Source organism: Podarcis muralis, chromosome 2 (assembly GCF_964188315.1).
Source record: "Podarcis muralis chromosome 2, rPodMur119.hap1.1, whole genome shotgun sequence".
Classification (NCBI taxonomy): Eukaryota; Metazoa; Chordata; class Lepidosauria; order Squamata; family Lacertidae; genus Podarcis; species Podarcis muralis.
In genome coordinates, this window is record NC_135656.1 from 32,215,286 (window position 1) to 32,242,279 (window position 26,994).

The 26,994-nt window shown below is 41.3% G+C and overlaps 1 protein-coding gene across 10 annotated transcripts in view; it reads left to right on the forward strand.

Moving 5' to 3' along the window:
- The window catches only part of SPAG9 (sperm associated antigen 9), a 78,415-nt gene extending 52,304 nt beyond the window's left edge, over positions 1-26,111 (forward strand). For 7 of the 10 annotated variants that reach the window (XM_077924135.1, XM_077924136.1, XM_077924139.1 and 4 more), the window contains 17 exons: positions 1,380-1,553; positions 3,283-3,412; positions 6,011-6,106; positions 6,430-6,597; positions 7,584-7,755; positions 9,117-9,344; positions 10,202-10,397; positions 11,031-11,153; positions 12,857-12,937; positions 13,894-13,961; positions 15,084-15,232; positions 15,693-15,864; positions 16,837-16,950; positions 18,809-18,847; positions 19,902-20,078; positions 21,104-21,250; positions 23,497-26,111. In XM_077924135.1, coding sequence (XP_077780261.1) covers positions 1,380-1,553; positions 3,283-3,412; positions 6,011-6,106; positions 6,430-6,597; positions 7,584-7,755; positions 9,117-9,344; positions 10,202-10,397; positions 11,031-11,153; positions 12,857-12,937; positions 13,894-13,961; positions 15,084-15,232; positions 15,693-15,864; positions 16,837-16,950; positions 18,809-18,847; positions 19,902-20,078; positions 21,104-21,250; positions 23,497-23,612 — 2,350 coding nt within the window. In that variant the 3' untranslated portion in view covers positions 23,613-26,111. The other 3 variants (XM_077924137.1, XM_028716425.2, XM_077924138.1) reach the window with 2 other exon arrangements.
- Positions 26,112-26,994: the final 883 nt, after the last annotated feature.

The window sequence follows — 26,994 nt, forward strand, 5'->3', positions numbered from 1 at the left end:
TGGCATTAAAAAAAAGGAATCAGAATTCTGACACAAGAGTGCAGAGTTTTGTTAGCAGCTGTTCTATGAATATGAAAGTAAACTGAAGTTTGGGCAGCTTTTGGTGTGGTTTGCATATAATTTCAAGTACCCCAGAACTTGGTGTGAGAATTTGTGAAGTGCTAATTTATGTTCCATGTTCTAAACGTAATTACTGAAGCCAAATGTGAGAGAGTACTAAAATTGTGAGAGATTAATTATTGTGTGATTAAATATTAAAATCTTGTGGATCCCAGAAGTTATTTTATTTAATACTTTTTTGCGGTTTAAGATTTAATAGAAATCTTTGGGCTCCTTTCTAAATAGTAGTGAATCTGCAGGACTTGGATGTGAAGGTGCTGGATTCTTGTGGGACTGTGTTTCTGTTACCTTTATTGTAGTTCATATTCTGAACTGAAACCAAACTTGTCCATCCCTGCCTTTTGCTGTGGGGAAACAGAATAGTACATTGAAGTTATGGATCCTCTATATCTGGACTCATAGTCTTGTAGTCTAGTAAACTTGCACTCGGTGGCATACGCATGATATACACAATGATATTTAGGTTATATGAAATGCTTTGGGCAAACCATCTGCAATCCTTACAACAATCTTGTAGGCTATGCCAGATTTATCTCCCTGTTATAAATAATGGTGAGATGGAGGCAGCATCCTGCCTAAGGAACATTTACCAAGCTCCGTGATGAGTTGTGTGACTTACGGAGCAAAGCTCATGCTTTTAATCACTATGGCACATCAACTCAGATAATGATAAAACTTCTTGTGTGCCTATAAGTTTTGGGGAAACTATACTGTTTATCAATGCTTCAGAGCCTGGATTACTGAGTGGTGTTGCCTATGGTGGCCTTAACTATCTCGGGTCTAGAAATTTGCTATACAGATAGAAAAGCATCTCAAATTTTCAGGTTCAGGAGTCCAACCCACCTTGGGACCTCAGGATGAAGGGCAGGCAATAATAAGATGGAAATTAAAGTAAATACATGAAAATAAAAATAGGAACCAGCATCACTTTTTTTTTTGTACCAGCCCTGTATGTATATAGAAAGCTGTTTTTGACACCACATTTTCAGACACTAGAGCATTCTCTAGCCCCTGCGTAAATGCCAAGTCTTTATCTTCATTCTTGGCCTGGCTGTGCATGGAATAGTTATTATGAGTGTTGCAAGCGTAATGCTGCTGTTCTGATGGTGTGAGCTGTGTGGGACAGTTAATGGCTGCTGTGTTTGGGCCCATTCCTTTCTTACTACATTTCCTTACTCATTGCTGTACATTTGAAGCCAGTTTGGCTTTTGGGTGTGTCTGTGTACTCACATGCCTCTACTTTTTTTTGTGGTCTCCAGTTTTAGCAGACTATTCAGCTCATCAGGCAATACTGCTAAGAAACCAGAACCACCAGTTAATGTTAAGTACAATGCTCCAACCTCCCACATTACTCCATCAGTCAAGAAAAGAAGCAGCACTTTATCCCAGTTACCCAGTGACAAATCAAAAGCCTTCGATTTCCTCAGTGAAGAGTAAGACTTGCTTTGCTTATACAAACTAAAAGTATGCCAGCAATATAGAATTATTTGAATATATCAGCAATGCCAGCATGTATTGTAGTAGAAATATCAAAACCAGGGTTCAGGTTGATCAAACCTTGAAGTATTGGAATAACAGATAGTAGCTGTTGGATTTTTATGGACAAAAAGAAGACTGTGTGCTTAAATGTGGTAGCCTCTGTTGCATAACAGTTACAACAATTTATTCAACTTATTATATTATTATGCTTGGGGGCTGCATAATTAGTTAGCATGCCATGCCAGAATCTTGCTTGTTCTCAGAAAGATCCTCGCCCATATTTATCTAGTTATCTGGTCCAAACATGGAATTAAGCAGTACCCTTGTCCGTTTTGATACTTCTGTGTAAAATAACCCATGATATCCACACAGCACACACTAATGTGGCATGTTGCCTTTGGGGAGGGGTATACCTTAAGTATAATGCCCTTTACTTCCTTACTTGAACTAATGTAACTTGTGCTTAAAATCCCTCGGTGCCTTTCAGCACTGTTTTTCGTTTCCTCAACAGTGTTTCCATTCACAGTGCTCAGTTTGTATGTTTTGACCAGGTAGAGCTTTTGTTAATTGTGTTTGCAAAGTTAGCATGAATCAGAGGAGCCCAGAAGCGCATGTCACCAGTGCTCTGATGTATCTGTGGCTGGCTCCTCCTGGCACAGTGAAAGGTGTTATAATCTATGCAGCACTAAATGGTGTAGGATCAGAGTAGTTCAGGGACAGTCTCCTCCCATGGTACCCCATTAGGAACCCTATGATCTTATTAGACCAAATGAGCCAAGAGAGAACTGAACTGGGACATTTGAAAAGTTTGCCAGGATATGCACAACCTCCTAACAACTTCTGAAACTGCAAAAAAGTAGCCCAGCTTGGTTTGGGCAAATATTTCCACAAGCAAAAGAATGTGGTTGTGGGGTGAACTGGGGGGCAGGAAAGGGCTGTTTTCCTCTCCCATCATAAAACTACACCGACAACTACCAGCCAGTTCTATACTAACTGAAGCCTCCATACAGTTTTGGGAGGCACCTTCATGTAGAGAACATTAGAGTAGTCTATCCTTTAGATAACAGAAGTCTGAATCAGCATTGCCAAGTCCTCATCAAATAAAAGTGTTGCTGTCCTCTCTTCAGAGGTTGATAGAAGCCATCCTGGGTTTCCAGGTATAACCAGAAGCCTCTTCAGGCTGTTAGTGTGAGAGATGAAGGGGTGGAATGGAAAATCCTCTCCATGATTAGAATTCCCAAATCCTCAGGTCATGTGGCCTGATTGTTACATTAGAGAACCCCCTTTGGGTGGAATACAGAATATGGGTAATTTAAAAAGACCTTCAAATGAAAGCTTTCCGCCATACCAGTTTGGTCGCAGCGTCAGACGTTGCTTCCCCCTCTTTATCCAAATATGTTACCAGATGCAGACTTCAGCAGCAGGTCATGCCAGAGAGCCAATGCTGCCCTAGAAACCTTAGAAGCATTGTGCTGACAGTTTCTCACTGAGAGAAAAAAACAAGTACCTTGAAGGAAGTATGGTGTCTGGGGAGTAATACAGATTTCATTTGCGTATTAACCTTGAAGAACCTCTTCTGCCACCCTCTACATAACTTTGAAAAGTTTTATTTGGGCTAATGGGGATTGGAAGGTATAGAGGAACTTGGAATTTTTTAAAAAAGTGTCCTTCCCTTTTGCCAAGGTCTGAGGCCAGTCTTGCCTCACGTAGAGAGCAGAAGAGAGAACAGTACCGCCAAGTGAAAGCCCATGTTCAGAAGGAAGATGGTAGAGTGCAAGCTTTTGGTTGGAGCCTTCCTCAGAAATATAAACAGGTATTGTGTTATCAACTGTTCATCCCTGTTCATGTGTTTTAGTTTGGGGATATTGTGGTGGTAGGTCACTGAAGGCAATTTCATTTTCAGCAAGGTGGGAAACCTGTAACCCTCCAGATTCCATCAACCTCAGCCAAAACATGGAGCTATTTAAATACCTGTGCAGAGATTATCATGCCTACAAATTGCCATATAGAATTATTATTATTAATTAAATTTCTACCACACCTCATCTGAGGATCACAGGGCAGTTTACAGTATAAAAAACACAAAAATGCATACTATAGAAAGAAAGAAAAACAACACCCACCCACACACACCAGTTTTAAAGGCCATAGATTGTTTAATTAGCCAAAGGGCTGGGAGAAGAGGAATGTTTTTGCCTGATGCCTAAATACATGTAATGAAGGCACCACACAAGAATAATACCCTGCCAAAGCTAAAGCAAAATTGACAATTAAAAACAGCAAATTTGGGGCACTTTAAAGACTAGCAACTTTATTGTGGCACAAGCTTTTGTGGGTGACAATAATGTTAAGAGTGGCCATTCATAAAAATAAAAAAGATGTTAAAAGCACAGGCATCCTGGTATTGGTAAGCCAAGTAACAAATGTAGAGTGATAAAAATCATTTATCTCCACAAGCTGATAGCATTGAACCTCTCATCAATTTCACATTGCAGTCTTTCTTTAAAACCAAGTATTACATAAAACCACCTTACAGCTTCACAGAAAACTAAAGCATCCTTGAAAGGGTTAGAAAGGATTTTAAAAGCCTAGCAAAATGAAGGCAGGATTAACATAGTGCAGGTGTGGGACTGAGCAAAGCAGTTTAGCCCTGCATTTTGAAATTACAGGGCTGCTGCTGAAAGGAGACCTAAAACAAGGGAACCCTAAGTAGGGTCCCATCTGAACTCAGGAACCTGCATGTTGCACAAGGGATTTCTGGTTAATAGTTGAAGGCAATTCCTTTGTGGTGATCACAAAGCATTGGTGATCTGTGGAGCTATCATGTTTACTTGTAAACATGAAATCTGGAAATAGTTTAAACCGGGAAGTCGGGCTTTCTTCATTCTTCTTATTAAAAGGCAGAATTTCCCCATTTAAACACAAATGCTGCTGTTCAGAAAGAACAACAACTAGCAATAAAAGGTCACTGAGCTGTGGGAAGAGTGGGATGGCTTTGTGTTCAAACCTCTTTGTAATGGAATGTTGTTACTGCACATTTTTCTGAAGTTTGAGAACATGTGTGCTACCTTGCATATTTTTATGGAAAATGTTTCAAGGTCTTAAACCATGGGTAGGCAAACTAAAGCCCGGGGGCCGGATCAGGCCCAATTGCCTTCTAAATCCAGCCCGCGGACGGTCCAGGAATCAGCATGTTTTTACATGAGTAGAATGTGTCCTTTTATTTAAAATGCATCTCTGGGTTATTTGTGGGGCCTGCCTGGTGTTTTTACATGAGTAGAATGTGTGCTTTATTTAAAATGCATCTCTGGGTTATTTGTGGGGCATAGGAAGTACCGTATTTTTCGCCCTATAGGACGCACTTTTGCCCCTCCAAAAATGAAGGCGAAATCTGGGTGCGTCCTATGGGGCGAATGCAGGCTTTCGCTGAAGCTTGGAGAGCGAGAGGGGTAGGTGCACACCGATCCCTCTCGCTCTCCAGGCTTCAGGAAGACACCCGCAGCCTAGGCAGCCCTGCGGGAGTTCCCACAGGGCTGTCTAGGCTGCGGATAGCAGCCTGCTTCCCGGAGCGCTGGGCGCTTCAGGAACACATCCACAGCCTAGGCAGCCCTGCGGGAACTCCCTACGCTGTGGATAGCAGCCTGCCACCCGGCGCCCAGGGACGCCCTGAAGCAGAGCGCGCTGCGCGCCGGACAGACATCCCCAAGCTGCGGATAGCAGCCTGCCGCCTGGCCCGCGGGGTGCGCTGAAGCAGAACGCCCCGCGCGCCGGGCAGACATCGGCCAGCCCCACAAGCTCGGGGGACAGCGGGGCGGTGCAGCGCCGCCATCCTGCTGTTCCTCGACCTGGTTTGGTTTCCCCGACCTGGTTTTGGGGGGGAAATAAAGGGGGAAAAAATCCCCTTTATTTCCCCCCAAAAAAACTAGGTGCGTCCTATGGGACGAAAAATACGGTAGTTTAGTCCCCCCCCCCCCAATATCGTCTGCCCCCACAAGGTCTGAGGGGCAGTTGACTGGCCCCCTGCTGAAAAAGTTTGCTGACCCCTGTCTTAAACTATGATCTGCATAGATAAGTATAGCTTTAACCCCCTCCCAGTCTTTGTGCATAACCCCCTCCCAGTCTTTGTTTATTTTACACTCCCCCCTTTTTTATATATTAGCTGCTGAGAAGGGCCTCTTAGCTAATCTGGCAAGATAGACTTTTAAAATTACAATACTGCCCCCCTCTGGCTTTGATCTCACTAGTGTATGACTTTAAAATGAGTGGATCTATGATTGTTCTTCCCAGACAGTCTAATATTCTGGTCATCTTGGCAAACCTATTAAATTCTGATATGGGCTTGTGACAAACTGGTCTGTAAGATGCCAGAAACGTTTTGAAGCAAAGTAAATATTTCTTTCTCACTTTTTAGGTTGTAAATGGTGGTGGCCAGGGTGATAACAAAATGAAGAACTTACCTGTGCCTGTTTACCTAAGGCCACTCGATGAAAAGGATACATCCATGAAGGTACACCTGTCTTCCTTTTTCTCCAGTTCCCTCTTTTCAAATAAAGAATGCACCAGTAGTGATTTTTAGATGAGGCCTAATTCTGCATGAGCAAGTTATATCCTTGTTAGGTTCTGAGCAACGCCTCGTTTAATTTAAATTGTAGGTGCTTAATGAATACTTTTGAGAAACTCTGGTTTTTAAATATTGTCATATTGTTATTTCCCTAAAAGCATAATGTATGATAGGGTGCAACAAATGTTTGCTGTCTTTTTACGTCTTATAGAAAGAAATGATAACCAGGTTTTCCCAGTGGGTTTTGATAAAGTTCACTTGTTTTGTAGCTTTGGTGTGCTGTAGGAGTTAATTTATCAGGAGGGAAGACAAGAGATGGCGGTTCAGTGGTTGGTGCCAGTGTGTTCTACAATGACGTGACGACTCTAGATGCAGAGAGCAACAAACAGAGGAGCGCATCACAGAGTAGCTTGGATAGATTAGATCAAGAACTCAAGGTAAGGTCAGAGGTATAATCAAAATGTGAAACTGTTTGCAAATCTATTAACACTTCAAGAAAATAGAAATCTTCAATATTGTGTTCATAATTCAATAATTATGGCATGATTGGTTCAAAAACCTTTCGGTGCCTGCTCATGAACACGAACACGTTGCTTTTACAGCGCGTTTTGTATTGTATCCGTCCATCTAGGTATAGGTTCCATTAGATGCTTCTTGGTTCCAAAGCTTTTATAGTGGCCAGGTGGAGCATTTGGAGAAGACGAAAAAATCTAGTTCCACAAGACCAACATGTTTATGGTGTGACAGAAAACTTGCCTGTTCGGTTTAGTTCATGAAAGTGTATTTTGCATAGCTATGAAAATAATGTGGGGGAGTTTGTGTGTAAAACTACCTTCAACACTCCTGGTATTTAGTAATTCTGGTTGCTTATTCGTCTGCATTTGTAGAAAACGCACCTAGCAATTCACAATGTGATTCTCTCCCACCCCCTCACCAAATAAAAATGAGGTTGAACTAGTAAACTCTAAAATGACACTGTGACCCAGTTGGCAAAGCCCAGTGATGGCTTCAGATGATCAGGCAAACATGAGGGTTTCCTAGCAGAGAATATTGTGGCTGTAGTGCTCCTCCCGCCATCCTGCTGGTGCCTTTCTTCCCAGGGCTAAACCAGGGATTGTTTTGATCATTGCAAGGCTAGTTGTCTCACTTCAGACAAACTACAAACTGTAACCGAGGCTTGTCCTTGGTTGTGGGCAGTTTGTTTGATGGAAAGCAGTTGTCAGCCTGGGTTTGGACATAACCTTTGGCAGGATCATGGCATAGCTCTGGGTAGCGCAGTAGAACCAGGGGAAGAGTTCAGTAGTCTTAATCTTCTTTCTTGCTCATTCACACTAAGACGTGGTTTAGGTTAGTGTTATATGCAAACTAGGCCTGCATGTTGTGTAATGTTTACATTGGTTGGTCTTGGTTTCCGCCTACACAGGAGCAGCAGAAAGAGCTGAGAAACCAGGAAGAATTGTCAAGCCTTGTGTGGATCTGTACTAGCACCCACTCTGCTACAAAAGTCATCATTGTAGATGCCAACCAGCCAGGAAACATCCTCGACAGTTTCATTGTTTGTAATTCTCATGTGCTTTGTATAGCTAGTGTACCAGGTAAGAGACTCAGGTGAGGGGGGCAATTACTTGAGTTAACATGGGTTTGCTTCTGCCTGTTTTGGAACTGCTGTTAAAATTCAGCTGGGCAGTAAGCCCTTTTCAGGTAGTCATAATGTGTGTAAATTGGCCAGTAATCTCCAAGTCAATTCAGCTTTTGCCATGGATTCTTACTAAACAACCTGATTCATTCAAAATGTGGCTAAGCCATTATTTGTTTCACTTCCAACTTTTTTTGTACATCAGACAAAACAAGCTGCAACGACTTCGCTATGATCTGTAAGGTTAAGCCTGGTTCTTTAACCAACTATGGTTAAAACAAACAAATGTGCATTACCAGCAAGCACAATCAAGGTGTAACTTGCTATGTAAAGTGTGAAAACCCTCCATTTAATGTCTGAGGGTAGAATATAACATAGTTCTAAGTCCTGTGTTCTGTCAGCACAGGAATTTCTGCTTGTGCAATGGAGCATTCTCCCCTATCCCCCTAAACCAGTTTTAGGCTTCACCCAACCCTCAGGAGCAAATTTGGGGAGGGTGTGGGGGAGGAGGGGGGACGTCTGGTTGCGTAAGTGGAAATCCTTATAACATAGCATAATAATAATAATAATAATAATAATAATAATAATAATAATAATATTTGTACCACACCCTCCCCAGCCGGAGCTGGGCTCCGAGCAGCTAACATCATATAAATAATACAATATGCATAAAAATAATCAATCAATCCTGCCCTGTATTTTTAAAAGAAGCTAATAATTGCTGCTATAGGATAGACAAATAAATACTTCATTTACATTATTTATTTTGGAGTTTTTGGTGGTGCTATTACCTTGTGTTCTATACAGAGTCTTTTATCTGAACCTGTGTCTGGAGCCCTAACTCCATTAAAGCAGTGCTGTAAATTCTTCCTAAGAAGCTTATATGAAAAGTTGTTAGTCATGTCACCGCTGCACCAACAATTAAAACCTTTGCTGTCAGAAATGCTACTTTGTTTTGACTGTTTAAAACAAGTAGAATCCTAGTAACTAGACAAGTTCAACAAGTATGTTTTAGGAACTCTTCCTTTTATTTCTGAACACTAAGAATTAATTGCTTTGTTGGTACCTTTTACATCATAGCAACCATACATATAACAATTCCCTCTTCTTAATGCCTGTTTTCAAATCTACTTCTGACTTGTTCTTAAATTTCACTGAAATTTGGTGGGTAGGCTATGTGAAGGCATGCATTAGCTTCGCTAGATTTTGTGTTATGATAACAGCAAATTGCAAGTATTTTATGAAGATCACCAACCCGCAAAGGGTACTGAAAAGTTAACTATCCAAGGTACTGAATGAAACCTTATATTTTTGTTTCAGGAGCCCGCGAAACTGACTATCCTACAGGAGAAGAAGGGTCACAAGAACTGGACTCTGGTCTGGTGGACAAGTCATCCTTGTCTGGCAGTATGAATAGCAACAGCTCAGCAGAAACAGACAGTCTTTTAGGAGGAATCACAGTAGTTGGTTGTACGGCAGAGGGTATCACAGGGCCTTCTGCTGCCCACAGTGCCAATGGTGCCTCCCCCGAGACAAATAAACAGCCAGGTATGAAAATATTCACAAGTTTTATTCAAAATGTAGTTTGTTGCAGCATGAAAAATTTGAGTTATCGCATTTTAAAATGGAAGCAAAAACTTTCAGATCTCCTTGCAGGGAGGAAAGATGGTTTACTGGAGAGTGACCAAGTGTGAAGCTCTTTCACATAATGCTTTTATCGTATAGTTTAGTGTTGCATCCAAACATGGCCTGTTTGTCTGAAGGAGAAGCCTTGTACTTCTCCTAAGTGATAATCACAGGGTTAATTATAATTGAGCCTCTTCACACCTCCATCCATCCATCCAGGGGATGTAAAAGTGTATCATTAGTAGCAGACAACATGCTTGTAGTCCATTTGAGCTTATTAATGCAACATGCTAATTTGTTACAGAAGAAAGTGTGTTATTTGTAGCAGGGATGGAGCATACATAATACAATGATGCCGCTTAGCAAACAGACTTGACAGACTAATTCTGCCACTTGGCCATTCTACATACAGTGAGGGAGGAAAGTATTTGATCCCCTGCTAAATTTGCCCGTTTGCCCTCTGATGAAGAAATGACCAGTCCATAATTTTAATTATGTGAGAGACAGAATAACAACAAAAAAGCCCCAGAAACCCAGAAGACAAAAGTCAGAGATTGATGTGCATTATAATGAGTGAAATAAGTATTTGATCCCCTATCAACCAGACAGATGTCACTGTACATCACCTTATCTTCTCAGCTTAGATATGTCTCTTCTGTATAAAAAACAAAAAGGAACGTAGAAAGAACCAAAGGAGTGGCTCATTAGGGCGCACATTTTCATGCACGCTTTCTTGTGGTAAGGAACTGAGTGACCTATTACTGAAAAATGTACCTTAGACGTTTCAGCTGAGAATGATGCAGTGGACGAGAACATTCAGACGGCAGAGGAAGCAACCGAGGCGACAGAAGTCAATGCTGGCTCAGGAGAAGAAGCTGCGGATATTGCACAAACTGGAGTCTACACAGAACATGTCTTCACAGATCCTTTGGGAGTTCAGGATACCGTAGAGGGTTCTCCAGCATTTCAGCCTAGGTATGCCCCCCTTGGCATGAACAGAAAAGGAGTAGTAAAGGCAGAAAGAGATTATATTGCATTTCTAATGACAAATGTCAAGGGACGTGGGTGGCGCTGTGGGTAAAACATCAGCGCCTAGGACTTGCCGATCGCAGTGGGTAAAACCTCAGCGCCTAGGACTTACCGATCGCATGGTCGGCGGTTCAAATCCCTGTGGCAGGGTGCGCTCCCGTCGTTTGGTCCCAGCGCCTGCCAACCTAGCAGTTCAAAAGCATCTCCGGGTGCAAGTAGATAAATAGGGACCGCTCACCAGCAGGAAGGTAAACGGCGTTCCGTGTGCTGCGCTGGCTCGCCAGATGCAGCTTTGTCACGCTGGCCACGTGACCCGGAAGTGTCTTCGGACAGCGCTGGGCCCCGGCCTCTTAAGCGAGATGAGCGCACAACCCTAGAGTCTGGCAAGACTGGCCCGTACGGGCAGGGGTACCTTTACCTTTAATGACAAATGTATTAACATCTTTTGGTACTGAGCTCCTAAATTTCAATTGGAATTGCTAGAATGTGCAGACTAAGTAAAAGAGTATTGAAACAAGCCTAGTGTGCTTTGAACAACCTTTTCATATTTTAACCATTTGACTTTCCCCTTCCTCTCAGCAACGAGTCAGATTTGTATAAGGATGTTGCTGTATTGCCAAATGAGCAGGATCTCGTAAGAGAAGAAGCACAGAAAATGAGCAGCCTTTTGCCAACAATGTGGCTTGGAGCCCAGAATGGATGGTAAAGCAAGAACCTTAATTCCAAACTATTTCACTAATGGAAATGTGTCTAGTGATCAGTTCAGTTTTTTCCTTTTCTGAGGCTGGTAAATAATCTCTCTTTTTTTTAAAAAAAAATGAAACCTCAACCTTGAAATTTGCTCTGAATTACGGATTCAGGTGAGATTTTTAAACAATTAACAGCGATGATTGACTAAGCCCCAATTAATCTTGTCACCCAGTCATCTGCATATTCAGTCAGTGATGTGAGACCCAGCCAAGTAACTTAAAGCTGGCACTTGAAAGTGGGAGGTTAGATAAGAGGTTCTGCTGTTACAGTATTGCACCTTTGTTTTAATAAGTAAATTTTTATAGCCCGCCCTTAAGCAAGAGTACTGTTGGGTCAGCTAACAATAATAAGAATAAGAATAAAAAACAATACAGTCATACCTCATGTTACATTTGCTTCAGGCTGAACATTTACAGGTTGCATCCCGCAGCAACCCGGAAGTACCGGAAAGGGTTACTTCCGGGTTTCGCTGCTCGCGCATGCGCAGAAGCGCAAAATGATGTCCTGCACAAAAGCACCGAATCGCAACCCGCGCAGACGCAAGTTGCATTCTGCTCATGTTGAGAACAGGCCTCTGGAACGGATCCCGTTCGCAACCAGAGGTACCACTGTAGTTATACAGAGGATTTAAAAGCAGAGCAGCAGCTAAAACCAATTTCTCGTAAAAGAAGGCAGGGGGAGCTTAAAAAACAGTCCTCCACTCTATTATTTACATTTCTGTCCCACCCTTCCCCCCAAAGGAGTCCAGTGAACCTGCCTGAGGAGAGCATTCAGTAAATTAGAGCACCACTGTCAAAAAGGCAATTTTCTTGGGTTGCCACCTGCATAACTTTTGACAGGAAGCACTCGGAGAAGGGCTTCCGACAACAGACTTAAAGCATGGTGGATATTTATTGTTGCCTGTCATATCCCTGCCTCCCTCCAAAAGCCCAGGATAGAAGGCTTTGCTGCAAACCTAATTGCAACAGGGATAGGGTGGTTTTGGAGGTTAGCTCTCCCCTAGCTAGCTGTGATACACACCCCTGCCGCCACCCCCTGTTGAAAATGTCCCTGCCACAAGTAGACTTGAAATAAACCTTCTTCTTGGTACTTTGTCCCATTCCCTGCTGCAGTTAGACTCAGAAATTGATTCCAATTAAAGGCTTTGTTCAAGCCTCTAATTGTAGTGTGAGAGGGAATGAATGTGAGAGGGAGGGAGGGTGGGAGAGGGAGATCTTTCAGGAAGATCGCACCACTTCCATCCTGTTAGGCATGAAAAAAGCTAAAGCATTTTTGTCCAGCCCTAATTGCTGATGGCAGGGGCTAAGGCGCATGAGGTGCCCACAACAATTTATCAAGTTCCCAAATGTGCCCGCTATGTCAAAAGGGTTTGTGGCCTCAGTAAAGGTCTTTAAAGGTAAGCACTAGCATTTTGAATTAAATGATCCATTAGCTACTGACAGCAAGTTTAGATTCCTGAAAAGGGCATCAGCAAAGCTGAACAGAATTAAGCTACTGAAATAACCTAATTCAGGCTGGGCAAAGCAATATTGTTTAAGCCAACTTGTGATTTATTTATTTTTAAGCTAACAGCTATAAACAATACTGCCATTTTTAAATGCTAACATGGATTTTGGAATATTGGATTTTTAATTAATCTGACTTTATCGTTACAGCTTATATGTTCATTCTTCAGTGGCTCAGTGGAGAAAATGTGTTCATGCAATTAAACTTAAAGATTCTATACTCAGTATAGTGTAAGTTGCTATAAAATTAATTTTTTTTCCATAATGACATTCACATTTCTGTAGTTTAAAATGGAGTTAGCCGAGTAGAAAATAATTACACTAAAAATAGCTTCTGTGAAGTGCTGGTTCAGAAAAGGTTTTTGTTTTTTTGAGGGGGGTTTGAAGAAGAGAATGGCACATTGGGAATTGTCAGCAAGAAAATAGAAAGTGATGTATTTGTTGGCAATCAGAAAGCTGTCATTGAAGATCCTTCTAGGAATGTTTGTAGCTGGGATGTCACACCTACTGAAAGCTAGGAGGGGAAAGTGTGCAAGCAAAATTTCCCACAGTCTTTAAGTAATATCGCTGGTTTAGCAGGACAGTCTGTGAGCAGAGATAGATTCACAAAAATCTATCTTCCCACACCACAAGCACAAAATGTTGCTGTGGGAGCCCCCCCCCCCAAAAAAAAAAACTGGTACCTGTTCCAGGGTATGTCCTGTGTGATGCTACATTGCATGAGCATGTGGTTTGGTTTTTGTTTGTTTGTTGATCTCCTTTAGTGGTTTGTACCATAGTGTAAGCTTGGGGAGGAAGGTGCTTTTGTAGTAGCCATGCATATTGTCTTACAAAATAGGAAACTCAATAAATCTCCTGCTCTGAAATAGTTGACTGAGGTTCTTTGGGGCTTGGTTAAGAGATAAAACAATTGCTTAAAAGACCATGAATAAATTTGATTCAGTATTATTACCATTTCTTCGTATGCTAATTATGATAACAATTTCAGTTGAGTCTCATTTATATGTGAAGTTTAGACAGATGGCATGCACTGGTCGCCTGTTAGGGGTGGGAGAGGGTACCAACATAGGATGTGTTTGTTTTTGTGTTTTTGTGTGTAGTGTTGACAGAGCTTAATGAGCACAACAATCTATTGCTATGGCCAGAGTTTCCTCATAACATACATTTTGCCTTTCTTTCTTTTCTAGACACGTAAAAGGAATAGTATTAGTTGCACTAGCAGATGGAACTTTAGCAATATTTCACAGAGGAGTAGGTAAGCCTTCTATTTATACACCCTAGAACTGTCACATATTTATATGTCTGGTCTACTCCTAGAATGTGGACACATTGCAGACCTTTAGAGATCATCTGCTCAGTGGGAAATCTTGTAATTCTTGGGATAATATTGACCAAAAAATGAAGTCCTCCATTATTATTATTATTGTTGTTGTTGTTGTTGTTGTTGTTGTTGTTGTTGTTGTTATTACTACTACTACTACTACTACTATTACCATCATCATCATCATCATCATCATCACCACCATCAATTTATTTATTTATACCCCACCCTTTTCTCTGATGGGACTCAATGTAGCTTTATTCCATCTCCAAGTAGTATAAAGAGTCATCAAGAATGTTGACTTCCCTCTCTTCCCATTCATCTCTGTTCCCCTTAAGGGAACAAAGGGCTTACTTGCAGTCCTTTGGATAGCCTGGTGCTGTTTTCTCTGCTGCCCTGTACATGAGCAATGGATGGGTAGAGGCTCATTTGCCTGTGTGTAGCATCCTTTTAGGAACTGATGCGCCATAGAGCACCTTGAGGATACCTAAATGTGAAGGTATCTCTATTGCTTGTTTGTGTTCAGATATATCTGAACTACTGCCTTACGTACAAGTCAGTGTGCCATGGTTTCTAAACATTCACTGTTCTGTGGGTGGTATTGCTGTTTTGGGTTTATTTTGCCTATCCGAGCACTCGAATGCCTATAAAGAATATGCCAAAAAACTTAAATGAGTATTCCTTGAATGTAAGGCATGTGTGTCTGGGCATTTCTTCTTTGTCACCCTTCCTGCGTTTGGTGCTACCCAGATGTTTTTGCACGACAACTTCTATCTGCCACAGCCAGCATGGCCAGCAGTCAGAATTGATGGAAGTTATGACCTGAAACATCTTAAGGGCAGGTTGACAGAGGCTTCTTTATGCCATTATGGATTTTATCTGTTCCCTATAAAGTTATGGATTTGAATAATGGAAAATAAGTGAATAGAAATGTAGTAGTATACATATTTTAGTCATGTACACAAATTAACATTTGCAGACAAGGTTTGCTCATCCCCTTAATAATTTCTTCTTCTTCTTCTTCTTCTTCTTCTTCTTCTTCTTCTTCTTCTTCAGATGGGCAATGGGACTTGACAAACTATCACCTTCTAGATTTGGGCCGACCTCACCATTCAATCCGGTGTATGACTGTGGTACACGATAAAGTCTGGTGTGGCTACAGAAACAAAATATATGTGGTTCAGCCGAAAGCCATGAAAATAGAGGCAAGTTAAAGCAACCATTTAAAATCGGTGAATAATCAGGGAGAACTCATTTAGAAGAAAGGAGGTTAAGTAGGAAATGAGATTATATGGCATAAAGAGAACATCTATGAAGGCCAAGCAAGCAGGATCATAAGTTATACATGACCATGAATATGTGAAAAATCACTGTCAGAAGATAGCCATTAGTAAATCTTGCTAATTCAGTAGATTTACCTTTGACCCATTGAAGGACGGCTGGAGGAGATCACAGGGGGCTCACAGGATCAATCTTTTTTTAAAAAAGCAGATTTTAGAGCACTGATGCATACTAAACAAAAGAGTCATTGCTGATCCTCTCTTAACAGTTTACTGAGAGAGGGGGAAAAGATGAGATCTTATTTTATCTTAGTAATGTGTAAACTGGAGGCATTGGAGAAGTATTTTATTATGCGTTCCTTAATTAAAGTATAACTCATTTCAGAAATCGTTTGATGCACACCCAAGGAAGGAGAGCCAAGTGAGACAACTGGCCTGGGTGGGAGATGGAGTGTGGGTATCAATCCGTTTAGATTCCACACTCCGCCTTTATCATGCTCACACTTACCAGCATCTACAAGATGTCGACATCGAACCCTATGTAAGCAAAATGCTAGGTAAGTCATTGGCCTGAATCGGACAAGTCACCTTCTTGTACAAATGAAAAGACATGGATGAATTATGTTGCTGGCTGAACACCCTACAAATTACTGCATAGTGATAGCATGTAGTTCTATTTGCACTACAAATAGTAGTAAGCTTTTGTGTGTAATTTCCTCTAAGGAAAACGTGAGATGTGAGGCCTTCAAGGGCATAATGGGGAGGCACTAAGAAGACCATTGACTACAGTGTCAACAGAGTTTAAGGTCCTTTATTTTGTCCTTCGAAATGAGAAAACAGTCTCCTTGGGAAAAGAGAAGAATAGGAAATGTTAGGCGCAATTTTTCATGGGGCAAAATAAGTTGAACTTTACTATACAGTGGTACCTCGGGTTAAGTATTTAATTTGTTCTGGAGGTCTGTTCTTAACCTGAAACTGTTCTTAACCTGAAGCACCACTTTAGCTAATGGGGCCTCCCGCTGCCGCCATGCCACCGCAGCACAATTTCTGTTCTCAACCTGAAGCAAAGTTCTTAACCCGAGGTAATATTTCTGGGTTAGCGGAGTCCGTAACCTGAAGCGTATGTAACCAGAGGTACCACTGTACTTTCAACTTTGGGAGTTTCCTCTTTATATCTTTATTTCAATCTTTAAAAGCTCCAGCTAGCCCAGTATTGTTGACACTGGCTGCGGCTCTCCAGTTTTTCAGTGAAGTTCTTTTCCCATCACCATTTGAAGATGTGGGGATTGAACCTGAGATATTTTGCATGCAGAGCATTGTATCTCCCATCAAACTACATGGGGACGTCCATGGAGCTAAGGAACTGTTTGGAGATTTAAAGAACCCCAGTCATTCAAAGAACAAAGAGTTTCCAGAACTTCTCTTTTTGTTTGTTTATAAAACATGGAGTAAAGTTAGGTTTAAAATGGGACATTTCCTGCAGATATGTATCATTTGGTTTCTAATGAGTGCTGCTGTGTTTGTTTCAGGTACTGGAAAACTGGGATTTTCATTTGTGAGAATCACAGCTCTCATGGTGTCCTGCAATCGGTTGTGGGTTGGGACAGGCAACGGCGTCATTATCTCCATTCCATTAACAGAAAGTAAGTGCAATAAGAAAAGTAGATTAAACAAGAGTGCCACTATTTCAGACCAGATAAACTCTTGCGCTGGCCCGTGTTTGGTGTTCTCCAGCAACTCTGGTAAATTTTCTGATTTCAGTCCGGTCCGATTCTGTAGTTTTCATAGGGATTCTCAGGGACTGGCAGCTTCATATACTAAAACAACAGCAAACCTTCTCAGAGATTTGATGGTAAAAAGGTAAAGGGACCCCTGCCCGTACGGGCCAGTCTTGACAGACTCTAGGGTTGTGCGCCCATCTCACTTAAGAGGCCGGGGGCCAGCGCTGTCCGGAGACACTCCTCTGTATTCACAAATGCAAGCAGATGGAGGTGGGCACACTAGATGTAATGCTAAGTAAGTCCTTGGAAAACACATCAGTTTTTTAATTTAATAGCAAATGAGGGGCTTATCTCACAACTTTGTGCCTCGTCATCTTCCCACTGCGTCAGCCACTTCTCCCTCTTCAATAGACCCCACCCAAATGTAATCCTGCTGCTTTCGTCCTTCTGCCCTGTTTGCTCTGGAATTCCTGATAGATTCCGCAGGTGATGACTTTGTCTTCTCTGGCTGCCACAATCCCAGCCCATAGCTAGAAAAACAGACATAGAGAGGGAACGGCTTCGGTTCTGAGCTTGTAAATGCTAGGGACAACTAGATTCAATTTTTAACTATTTTCTGGATCTGCCTAAAATGTACACACGATTAAGGAAACTGTTATAAAATAGTATTTTGTTTAATACCCAGCCAACTTCATTCCATAAATCCTTGCCCAAAAACTCTCTGCTTGGGGCTTCCATTTTTGAATACTTATTTAATCATGTTTAAATAGCTACAGATTTTTCTCTCACTATGCTGAAAATGCACACTTTTCTAGTATAATATTGGTGTAATGCTGGGGTGGACTGTTGTGGGTTGTCATGGTATATTTTGCTAATGATGAATTATTTCATATCAGTTGCTTTGAACACCACATGCATTGTTTTCCATGCCGTACCATTACATTGATCATCCATTAAATGTCCGGTTTTGCGTTGCAATTATGTGCATTCAATAAAAAACAACTACTTTGAATTGTAACAGTTTTTAAAATGGTGAAAATGCTCCCGAAAATCAGCTACATTCACCTTAGGCAATTTTCTTATAAAATGCAGTTAACTTTTGTTAGAGGATAGAAAAGAGGAATTGGTGTTCTTTTTTATATATGCTTCTAGGACTAAATAGGCAAGAATATGTAGAGATTGCTGAGCTGGACAGATATCCTTACCACCACCAGTTGTTTTAGCAACAGGTGCTCCCAACTCCATATAAGGTGTTCTAACGATTGTGACGATAATGTTTGTGACATTATCCTTGCCACCTAGACAGCATCAGTGGAGCTTCAGAGGAATAGGTAAGTATGGGGGTGGCGGAGGGGGAAAAAAGTCGGGTGACAGCTACCCACCCCCTTACCTAAGACAATGTCCACTGCTTGTTGGCAGACAAACTAAAATGTGAGAAACAGAGCTGGTGGATTTTTATTCCCCCCCCCCTTTCCTGGAGGAGGAGATGGCAGTCTTATTCCTGTCAAATTTGATGGTGTCCGTTCTTGAAGAAAAGAGAGAAAGGGGAAACGCAGTTTGCCAATATGTCAGAATATTAAAGGTGCTCCTACTTCCTTTGGCCCCTGAAGCTGAAAGAAAGATGTTCATTTATCTCCTTCTGATTGTACCTTCTTGTAGTTAGGAGCTTAATATATAAAGCTCTTATCAAATACCAGAACGCAAGTGGTGGGTTCTCATTAATCCTTCTCCTCTGCTGTCACACCTATCCATTTTCCCCTTTCCTCCTTTCTTACTTTAGCTGTAATCCTCCACCAGGGACGTTTACTGGGGCTGAGGGGTAAGTGCTGATCCCAAACAAAAAACAGTTCTGTTTTCTCAGGCTTCTCTAATAGCCACTCTGAGGCTGTTTCCCATTTCTCTAAAATTTACTCTCCCCCGCCCCCTTGTATGTTCCTAAACCGTTTTTCCACTTGAGGTTACCTGCATTGCAGTTTTTTATGTTTGCTAAATGACCACCAAACCCGCTGAGCAGTTTAGTGTCTTCATCTTTTGTTGCAGCTGAACTTTTCATGCCGGCTTCTTGTTTTTCTTCCAGCACCATTTGTAATATCATAACCTTATAAGTGTCATTAATCCACATCATATTTCTCTTGTTACAAATCACATTTCTTTCCCTCTTCTGATACTGTTACGAGTGGAGATAGTTTTGTGTGTCTAGCATACAAAATCACTTTGTGGAATTGAAACTAAGGACTTAAAATACGCCCCCATTCGTTGCCTCTCTCTCCTTCCCAGCTCTTGGCTTTAAGATATCTTAAGAATCATGGTTGCCAATAAATATTTTCTTTAAAAGGAGAGTACTGTGGCAGTTTAAAGGCAGGCTAAATTTATTGGGGCAAAAGCCTTTGTGGACATGTCTGTTGAAGCCAATGTCACAATAAATGTGTTTGTTTTTAAGGTGCCAGAGTACTTTGGAGTGTTGGTTACAGCAGACTAACAAGACTATCCTCTGGAATTCCCTTCTTGAGCGTCATTTACCTATGTTAGAAGTCTATATTTCATTGATAAGCCCAGTCTGTGGATCCCCTGTGGAAAAATCTGACATGCACACTTTTTGTGAATATAGGTTTTGTTTTACAAAAATGTACAATTTATGCTAGACTAGCAAACTACTCCCCTTCTTCCCTGAGGTATTTCAAATAACTAAGCATGCTGTCTTATTCCTTTCCAGCTCTGTCTTGAAACGGCATCTTCTTGCCCTTTTGTTTCATTTATCTAAGTTGGCTTTAGCTTCTAGACTGGTAACCGTGCGGTTTCGTGATGAAACCGAACTTTGCCATATTTGCAGCTGTCCCTTTCAAGTGGGAAACATTTCCTTTCTCTCTTCCTAGCTAACAAAGCAGCAGCGGGTTCTGGCAACCGTCCAGGCAGCGTAATACGTGTATATGGTGATGAAAACAGTGATAAAGTGACACCTGGGACCTTTATACCTTATTGTTCAATGGCACACGCACAGCTTTGTTTCCATGGGCATCGTGATGCTGTTAAATTCTTCGTTGCAGTACCTGGTAAGTTTTGTGTGGGACTCCTCCATTCAGTTTTCAGGGTTTTTTTTTTACAGTTAACGTGCTGAGTGTGACGGTCATGGATGATATTCCACATGGTGCTAGCAGATAAAACGTAGCTCTCCCTTCTGCTCCTCCCTCTTGCAGCTCCCCATGACACTCTTAATCTGCTCCAGAGGAACTTCCAAACATCTGGAGCAGGTTTTGGCATGGAGGGCGGGGAAGAAAGGAAGGGGAAATCTCATTGCGGACAATGAAAGTCTGTTGTGCAAACGGGCTGGTGAATGGATGGAAAGACCAGCAAGGAGATGATTAGCAGAGTCTAGACAAGAACTGACTAGAGCTTTGTTGGCAAACTTTTCAGTTCCATCATCTCATGCAGGAGGAAAAAGTATAGTTAGTTGCTTCAACAACTAACCAATTGTACCAGCAAGGTGCAATTCAAAGGCCTCATTGAATCCCAGCCATCAATACTACCCTCAAGTGTTGTTAATATTCAGGGAAAGAGATACCAACTTTGCTGCATCTCTCAGTTTTCACAAGAATGCCATAGTTTTAATTTTAAGCAGGTTACCTATACAGTGCGAACGTTAAGCAATGTGTCACTACTCAGAAATATTTATTTATGAAAGGCAATTAATCACTAGCATATCTAAGTGGAGTGCATAAAAATAAACCATACAGAGAGTAAAACAATTAAAAGTCGTCATAAAACTGAATGCTACCTTAATTTTTGCTGTCCCAATGTTTACAATTTCTTTTCATGCTTCATGGGAGATGACAACAGTTTAGCAAAGATGTTTAAGATTATCTAGGCAAGAAGGTCAGACACACTTAGTAGTGAAGCAGGGAGTGACAGCCATTAAGTTTTTTTTGTAATACAACGAGAAGGGTTTTTCTTTTTGTTTGTGGGGGGGGGGGAGGATGACTGTTTGCCAGCATCTGCTTAATCACTTCAGGAAACTTGTTTGTCAAACTACAGTACTCCTTAAATCATAATGTTGTTGATGCTTTCCCCCCAACATTAGGTCAGGTTATTTGTCCACAGACAGGAGGAGGCCCAGAGCCACCAAGTGATAAATCAGCCGTATCCGCGCAGGAATCCAACAGCCAGGCTCCCTTAAAATCCATGTTGGTGATAAGTGGAGGAGAAGGGTACATTGACTTCAGGATGGGTAAGAACCTTTAATTAACTTAGAACAATTCAATAAAATGCTAGAAGATATGATCACTTCTTTCCACCCCGACTGAACTATAAGTAGATTTGAGGATGGTTTGATTTCAGAAGGTTTCCCAAAACTCCCTAAACAATATTTCTGTATTGTCGATGAACTTGTATCAGTGACAATTTAGACAGGCCAGATTATCCATAGCAATGGATTGGAAATGAAAAATCTTCTTGCGGCCTGATGGGCCATCAAATATCCTCAACAAGTGGCAGGTACTACTCACCTCATCTCTGGCTGTGTCTCAAATTGCAACCAGTTCACAGTGTCCCATAAAAACTCAATGGAAGCCATTGATAACTAATCCCATCACTGTGCCTCCCCTGTTTTCCACTTAATCCCACTCTGGGTTCCTAGTTTTGATAGCAATGTGGTGATGAAGGTATGAACCTGATGCATCTTTCCATAGTTTATAGCTAGCAAACCCTTTTAAAAAAAATAATCCCGTTTATTCATGCCTGTGATTATCAGAACATTTGATTTTCCTCTCCCCCTTTTCATAAATCAGATTGTACTGAATTATACAAATCATTCCAATTTTGTTCCTAGTAATTCTGGTATAGGGATGTGGGTGGTGCTGTGGGTTAAACCACAGAGCCTAGGACTTGCCGATCAGAAGGTCGGAGGTTCGAATCCCTGTGACGGTGTGAGCTCCCGTTGCTCGGTCCCTGCTCCTGCCAACCTAGCAGTTCGAAAGCACGTCAAAGTGCAAGTAGATAAATAGGTACCGCTCCGGCAGGAAGGTAAACAGCGTTTCCGTGCGCTGCTCTGGTTCACCAGAAGCGGCTTAGTCATGCTGGCCACATGACCCAGAAGCTGTACGCTGTCTCCCTTGGCCAATAAAGCAAGATTAGCGCCGCAACCCCAGAGTCGGTCACGACTGGATCTTATGGTCAGGAGTCCCTTTACCTTTACCTAATTCTGGTATGCTGCTTCTACCAGAAGCCCTTGTTACAGATTACTGCCAAGAGACTACAAAAGAGTTTAGAATCTCCTCTGTCACTGTTTTATACTAGTTTGAGAGCCAGTGTGGTGTAGTGGTTAAGAGCATTAGTCTCGTAATCTGGTGAACCGGGTTCGCGTCTCTGCTCCTCCACATGCAGCTGCTGGGTGACCTTGGGCCAGTCACACTTCTCTGAAGTCTCTCAGCCCCACTCACTTCACAGAGTGTTTGTTGTGGGGAAGGAAGGGAAAGGAGAATGTTAGCCGCTTTGAGACTCCTTAAAGGGAGTGAAAGGCGGGATATCAAATCCAAACTCCTCCTCTTCTTCTTTTCATATATGTGTCATTTCTTTATTGTTGGGAGCCGCTTTGAGTTGCTTCTCAAATGTGTCTAGCAAGTTGAATAAATCGGGTTCGCTTCCAAGTGAGACCGGGTTGTGCTCGGGCCACCAGGTCCCACCCCCCGCCTCAGCATGGTGCAGGGTAGCATCCCACGTCACGCTGAGGGTGTCCCGGCCATGCCATTTGCCAGGCGACCAATCAGGACGCTGTGGGGGCGTGGCTGGGGCCAATTTAAACCTCGGCGCAGCTCTGGAATCATGTGTAAAGGTATTCTGTTAAAGGAATCCGGGGGTGTGGATCTTATCCGAAGCCTGGGGAGGGGCTAGGGCCATGCCACAACCCCAGCGGGAACCCAGGGGGGCTCGGCTCGATCCACATTGGCGGGGCTCCCCCTACTGGTAGTTTACCCTTCCAGACTTCCTGCAAGGCGGGCAGGAGTCAGATAGTCAGTTGATGCCAATGCCTAAGCCAATACTGCTCATATTCTGTAACCAATAAAGTTGTGGCCTAAATTTTGCCCATTAACACTAACCTAAATTCTGTGTCCTTGTGTCTTTATTCTCCTGGGGGTGGCTTGGGGGTCTTGAAGCGCAAATAATAATGAGAAGAGAAACCCGTTTGTGTTAGGGGCAGGCCACTGTTGTATTCTTTAAGAGTTCTCTGGTTCTTAAACTTTAGCAGTACCATTGCAGACATGGAGAGCAGCAGATGGCAATGGATTATATGTGTGCTATTATGTGCATACATACATAACCTGCAACATGGTGTATTTTAGTAAGACTTCTGTTTTCATTGAGTTCAGGCGACAGCTGTTTTTTCTTTGGACTCGCATTTCTAATGGGCTACTGCAGCCTTTCTTTGTATCCCCTGGAATCGCCTATTCACGTACAATGTTCTGCCTTCCTTCCCAGGTGATGAAGTTGGTGAATCAGAAATCCTTGGAGAGGCACTACAACTAGAGCCTTCTGTAGCCAAAGCTGAGAGGAGCCACCTGATAGTGTGGCAGGTTATGTGCGGCAGTGAATAAGCCCCTCCCTCGGAAAGCAGCTTGAGACTGCAAAGGCTTTTGCATGTCTTTTGTTTTCATTTTGTTTCTGTGGAACCTGTTTCACTACATTTGAGCATTTCTTTGCCATTTGACTTTATATCACATACCTCTCAAACCTTAACAATACAAGAAATTAGCTTGTGCTGTTTTACTGCATCAGTGTTACGTAGCAAGAACAAATTGGTTTCCCCAGACAAATGCTGTACAGTAATTAGGTCTCCCACTGCAATAGAATTCAATTTATTTTATGGTGTCACTTTTACAACAAATTTAGTCGAAGCATCTTGAATTCATCTGCACATTTGAGTAAAACAGCAAAGTTATTTCCGGTGTACTGTTTCAAAAATATCAGATGAATTATATCCAGGTGTCATTCTGTGCATTTGGTGAGGATTAAAACAAGATGTAAGTTCTTTATTTTTTCACTTCTAAATCCTACCAAGCTTGTTTGCCCTGATGTATTGAATGTGCTTTCCTCATATCAAGATCCATGGGCTGATAACATAAAGTTTCTTGTTTAATTGCCAGTAGCACTAAAGATGAAAAGTACTGCCCTTCATAATGAAAATTGTGGTATTTTATGGGGAGAATCCTTTCCTAGTTTCCCTATGTACTTGGGACGTAATCAAGCTGTTCCCAACTTGATTAATCTCAAAGGACATTGTTAGAATTATTTGCAGCCTGATTGTATGTTCCCTGGGCAGAGGATAGGTCACCTTTGCACACCTATCATCTTGGATCCCAGCTGGTCAGGTTCATGATACGTGACGTAAACAGACTCAAACAGGGAGCAAATTAGCTGAGAGCTTTTAACTAAAGTGAAAAATCACCCCCAAATTGGTTCCAGAAGCATTGTTGTTCATAGTCCATTTAACTATGTATGTGAAATTGTATGCAGAGAGTTGCCGGTCACTTGCAATGGTGTGGTCACTTACATTAATGGGACAGAATCACTGTAAATGGTCTGGGAGTCTACCCCCCGAGTCTGAGGAAACAAAAATAACTCCATCCAACTCATTCTGTTTTACTAGCTTTGGAAAGAGTGATCTCCTTTGCTACAGATTTCCCCAATTGAATGCTATCCTTTTAATTCCTTAAAAGGTGTAGCAGCTTCCTAATATTTCATTTCTTGGAAAGTATGAATTAAAATATTAATGTTCATCTGGTACCTGCCAAGAGACTGTGGCTATTCCCATTAGATGGGAGCAGATTTTAGTGACAGAATGGAAGATTTTCAAAAGCGTTTCAAATAAAAAAAAGGAACAGTCTTGAAAAACTGCCTAAACATTTTTATGCAATAGGAGCAGTTTGTGATCTGTCAAGGAAACATGTATTTATATATAATATATATACACACACACACATTAATTTTTTTAAAATCATGTTAAGCTGAGATCTATTGTGTAAATATTTATTTAGGCAGCTTTTTAAAAAAAGAAATGAGCGTCTTACCTGATTAAAAACAATTAGTAAAACAACATTCAGGTCTATTGGTTATAGATTTATATGTATAAATACTTTTTAAGCACCATATTTTGTACACAACAGATAAGTTCTGGTAAGTATGTATTTAGACCATGAAATGTGTGGTTAAAATTTATTGAATGTCTAATATCTTTGGTAATAGAATTTTTTCCTCCAATATGCCAAAAGCGATAAGTGATCACAATTTACTCAACATTTTCAAATGGCTAAACTGTGTTTAGAAAATTTGAGAAAACGAACCCTGATCTAAAAACCTTATGGAAGATCCAGAAAAGCATGTAGCTTTTTCTCTTTTTTGTTTTCCAGAATGCTCTCACATGCATAAATACACCACACTCATTTGTGTTGCAAATCCAAGCACTTATCCAACACTGGAGAGAATACAATTCAATTTGGAGAGGATGTTCAGAGGGGGTAAAGGCCTTTTGCTGCATGTGCCTAACTTGGCACAGAGAACTGTATCAAGACACACATTTTGGCTTTTATACTACCCACTCCTAGCTGTATGTACAGCATGTAATATTGTGTGTCCAAATGAAATGCTCACTAATTCTTCACAGTTTCATGAGCCCATCAACTTTAAATCCTGCACTCTTGTGGGCACCTCTGTAATCCTTTCATGGTATGATTTCTTGGAAAGTATTCTCCAGATCGTTTATGGGTGGCTGAATCGCTACATTCACATTCTTGGAAAAACATCCTTATTTTCCATTTTAGTGTGGTGCTTTCCTTAATTATTATTTTTTTAAATTAAGGAGCTATTTCTCCGAAGTGCTTCACTGCTGTCAGATGCACCTGGGTAGCATTTTTAATAGCTTGCCAGTTGTAGCGAGTAAACTGAGCCATTCTGTTCTCATCGAGTCAAGTGCTATTCACAGCAGAGGAGTCAACGGTCCAGCAGAGACTTCAGCACTATTTTTCAGTGCAAGTGAGAGATTGGCACATGTTCTCTTTCCCTTGTTCATTTTTAAATGTATCCCTTGTCGTAAAGAATAGCACCATTCACTAAGATTTAAACACTCCCCGTTCCAGCGCACTTTTTAAACGATAGGTGGTAAAGCTCGCTAAATTTCATGCATCAAATGATTGCCTAAAAGAATAAATAATCTGTTTTGAGAATGTCTTATGTATCACGTACTCATAGTTCTAAAATCAGGAGTTGGAATGAATCTCTTGATAGTTAACAGTTTGTTAATAGTTTGAGAGAGCATTTCAAGCACAAAAATATGCAGCACATGATTTGTCTGAATAGATGTGTCTTGCATGGTAAAAGGTAAAATGAAATTTATATATCCTGCCATACTGTTCATTTCTTTGTAAGGTCTTCCTGCGTTGGATCAGTTAGAACTGGCAGAGTGTAGACACTTTATCATAGGCTGCCTTAGTAACTACAAAATGTTTTTATAATCTTCTAATATGCTAACTGTTCTAATGAACATGGTGTCTTGAAGATAATGTGTAACTGAATATTTATTTCCATGTGAGTATTATGAAAGTTACCAAAGGACTGAAACTGACTTGGCACTCTTGCAGTTGACCCTGTGCATAAAGGATCTTATAAAGATCCTAAATTTGTAAAAATGACACAGAGTGGAAAAAAACACATTTCTTTGTGGATGCTAACTTTATTTTCCTAACAGGGTTGTGCCATATTGTAACAACCTATGTTGCACCTCAAAACTTTGTTCTATCCACTAAATATTTTTCCTTCCCTCTAACAATTTCTTTGCTGCACATTTCTCAATCTTTTAAACATGTTTTAACACATTTTATGGTCTTTAATTTTTCTGAAAATGTTGTCTAGACACTTTATGCTGAATTTTAATTGCCTCTGTAACCTTGAGATGGATACTGCAGCATTAAAATTGCTGTCTGT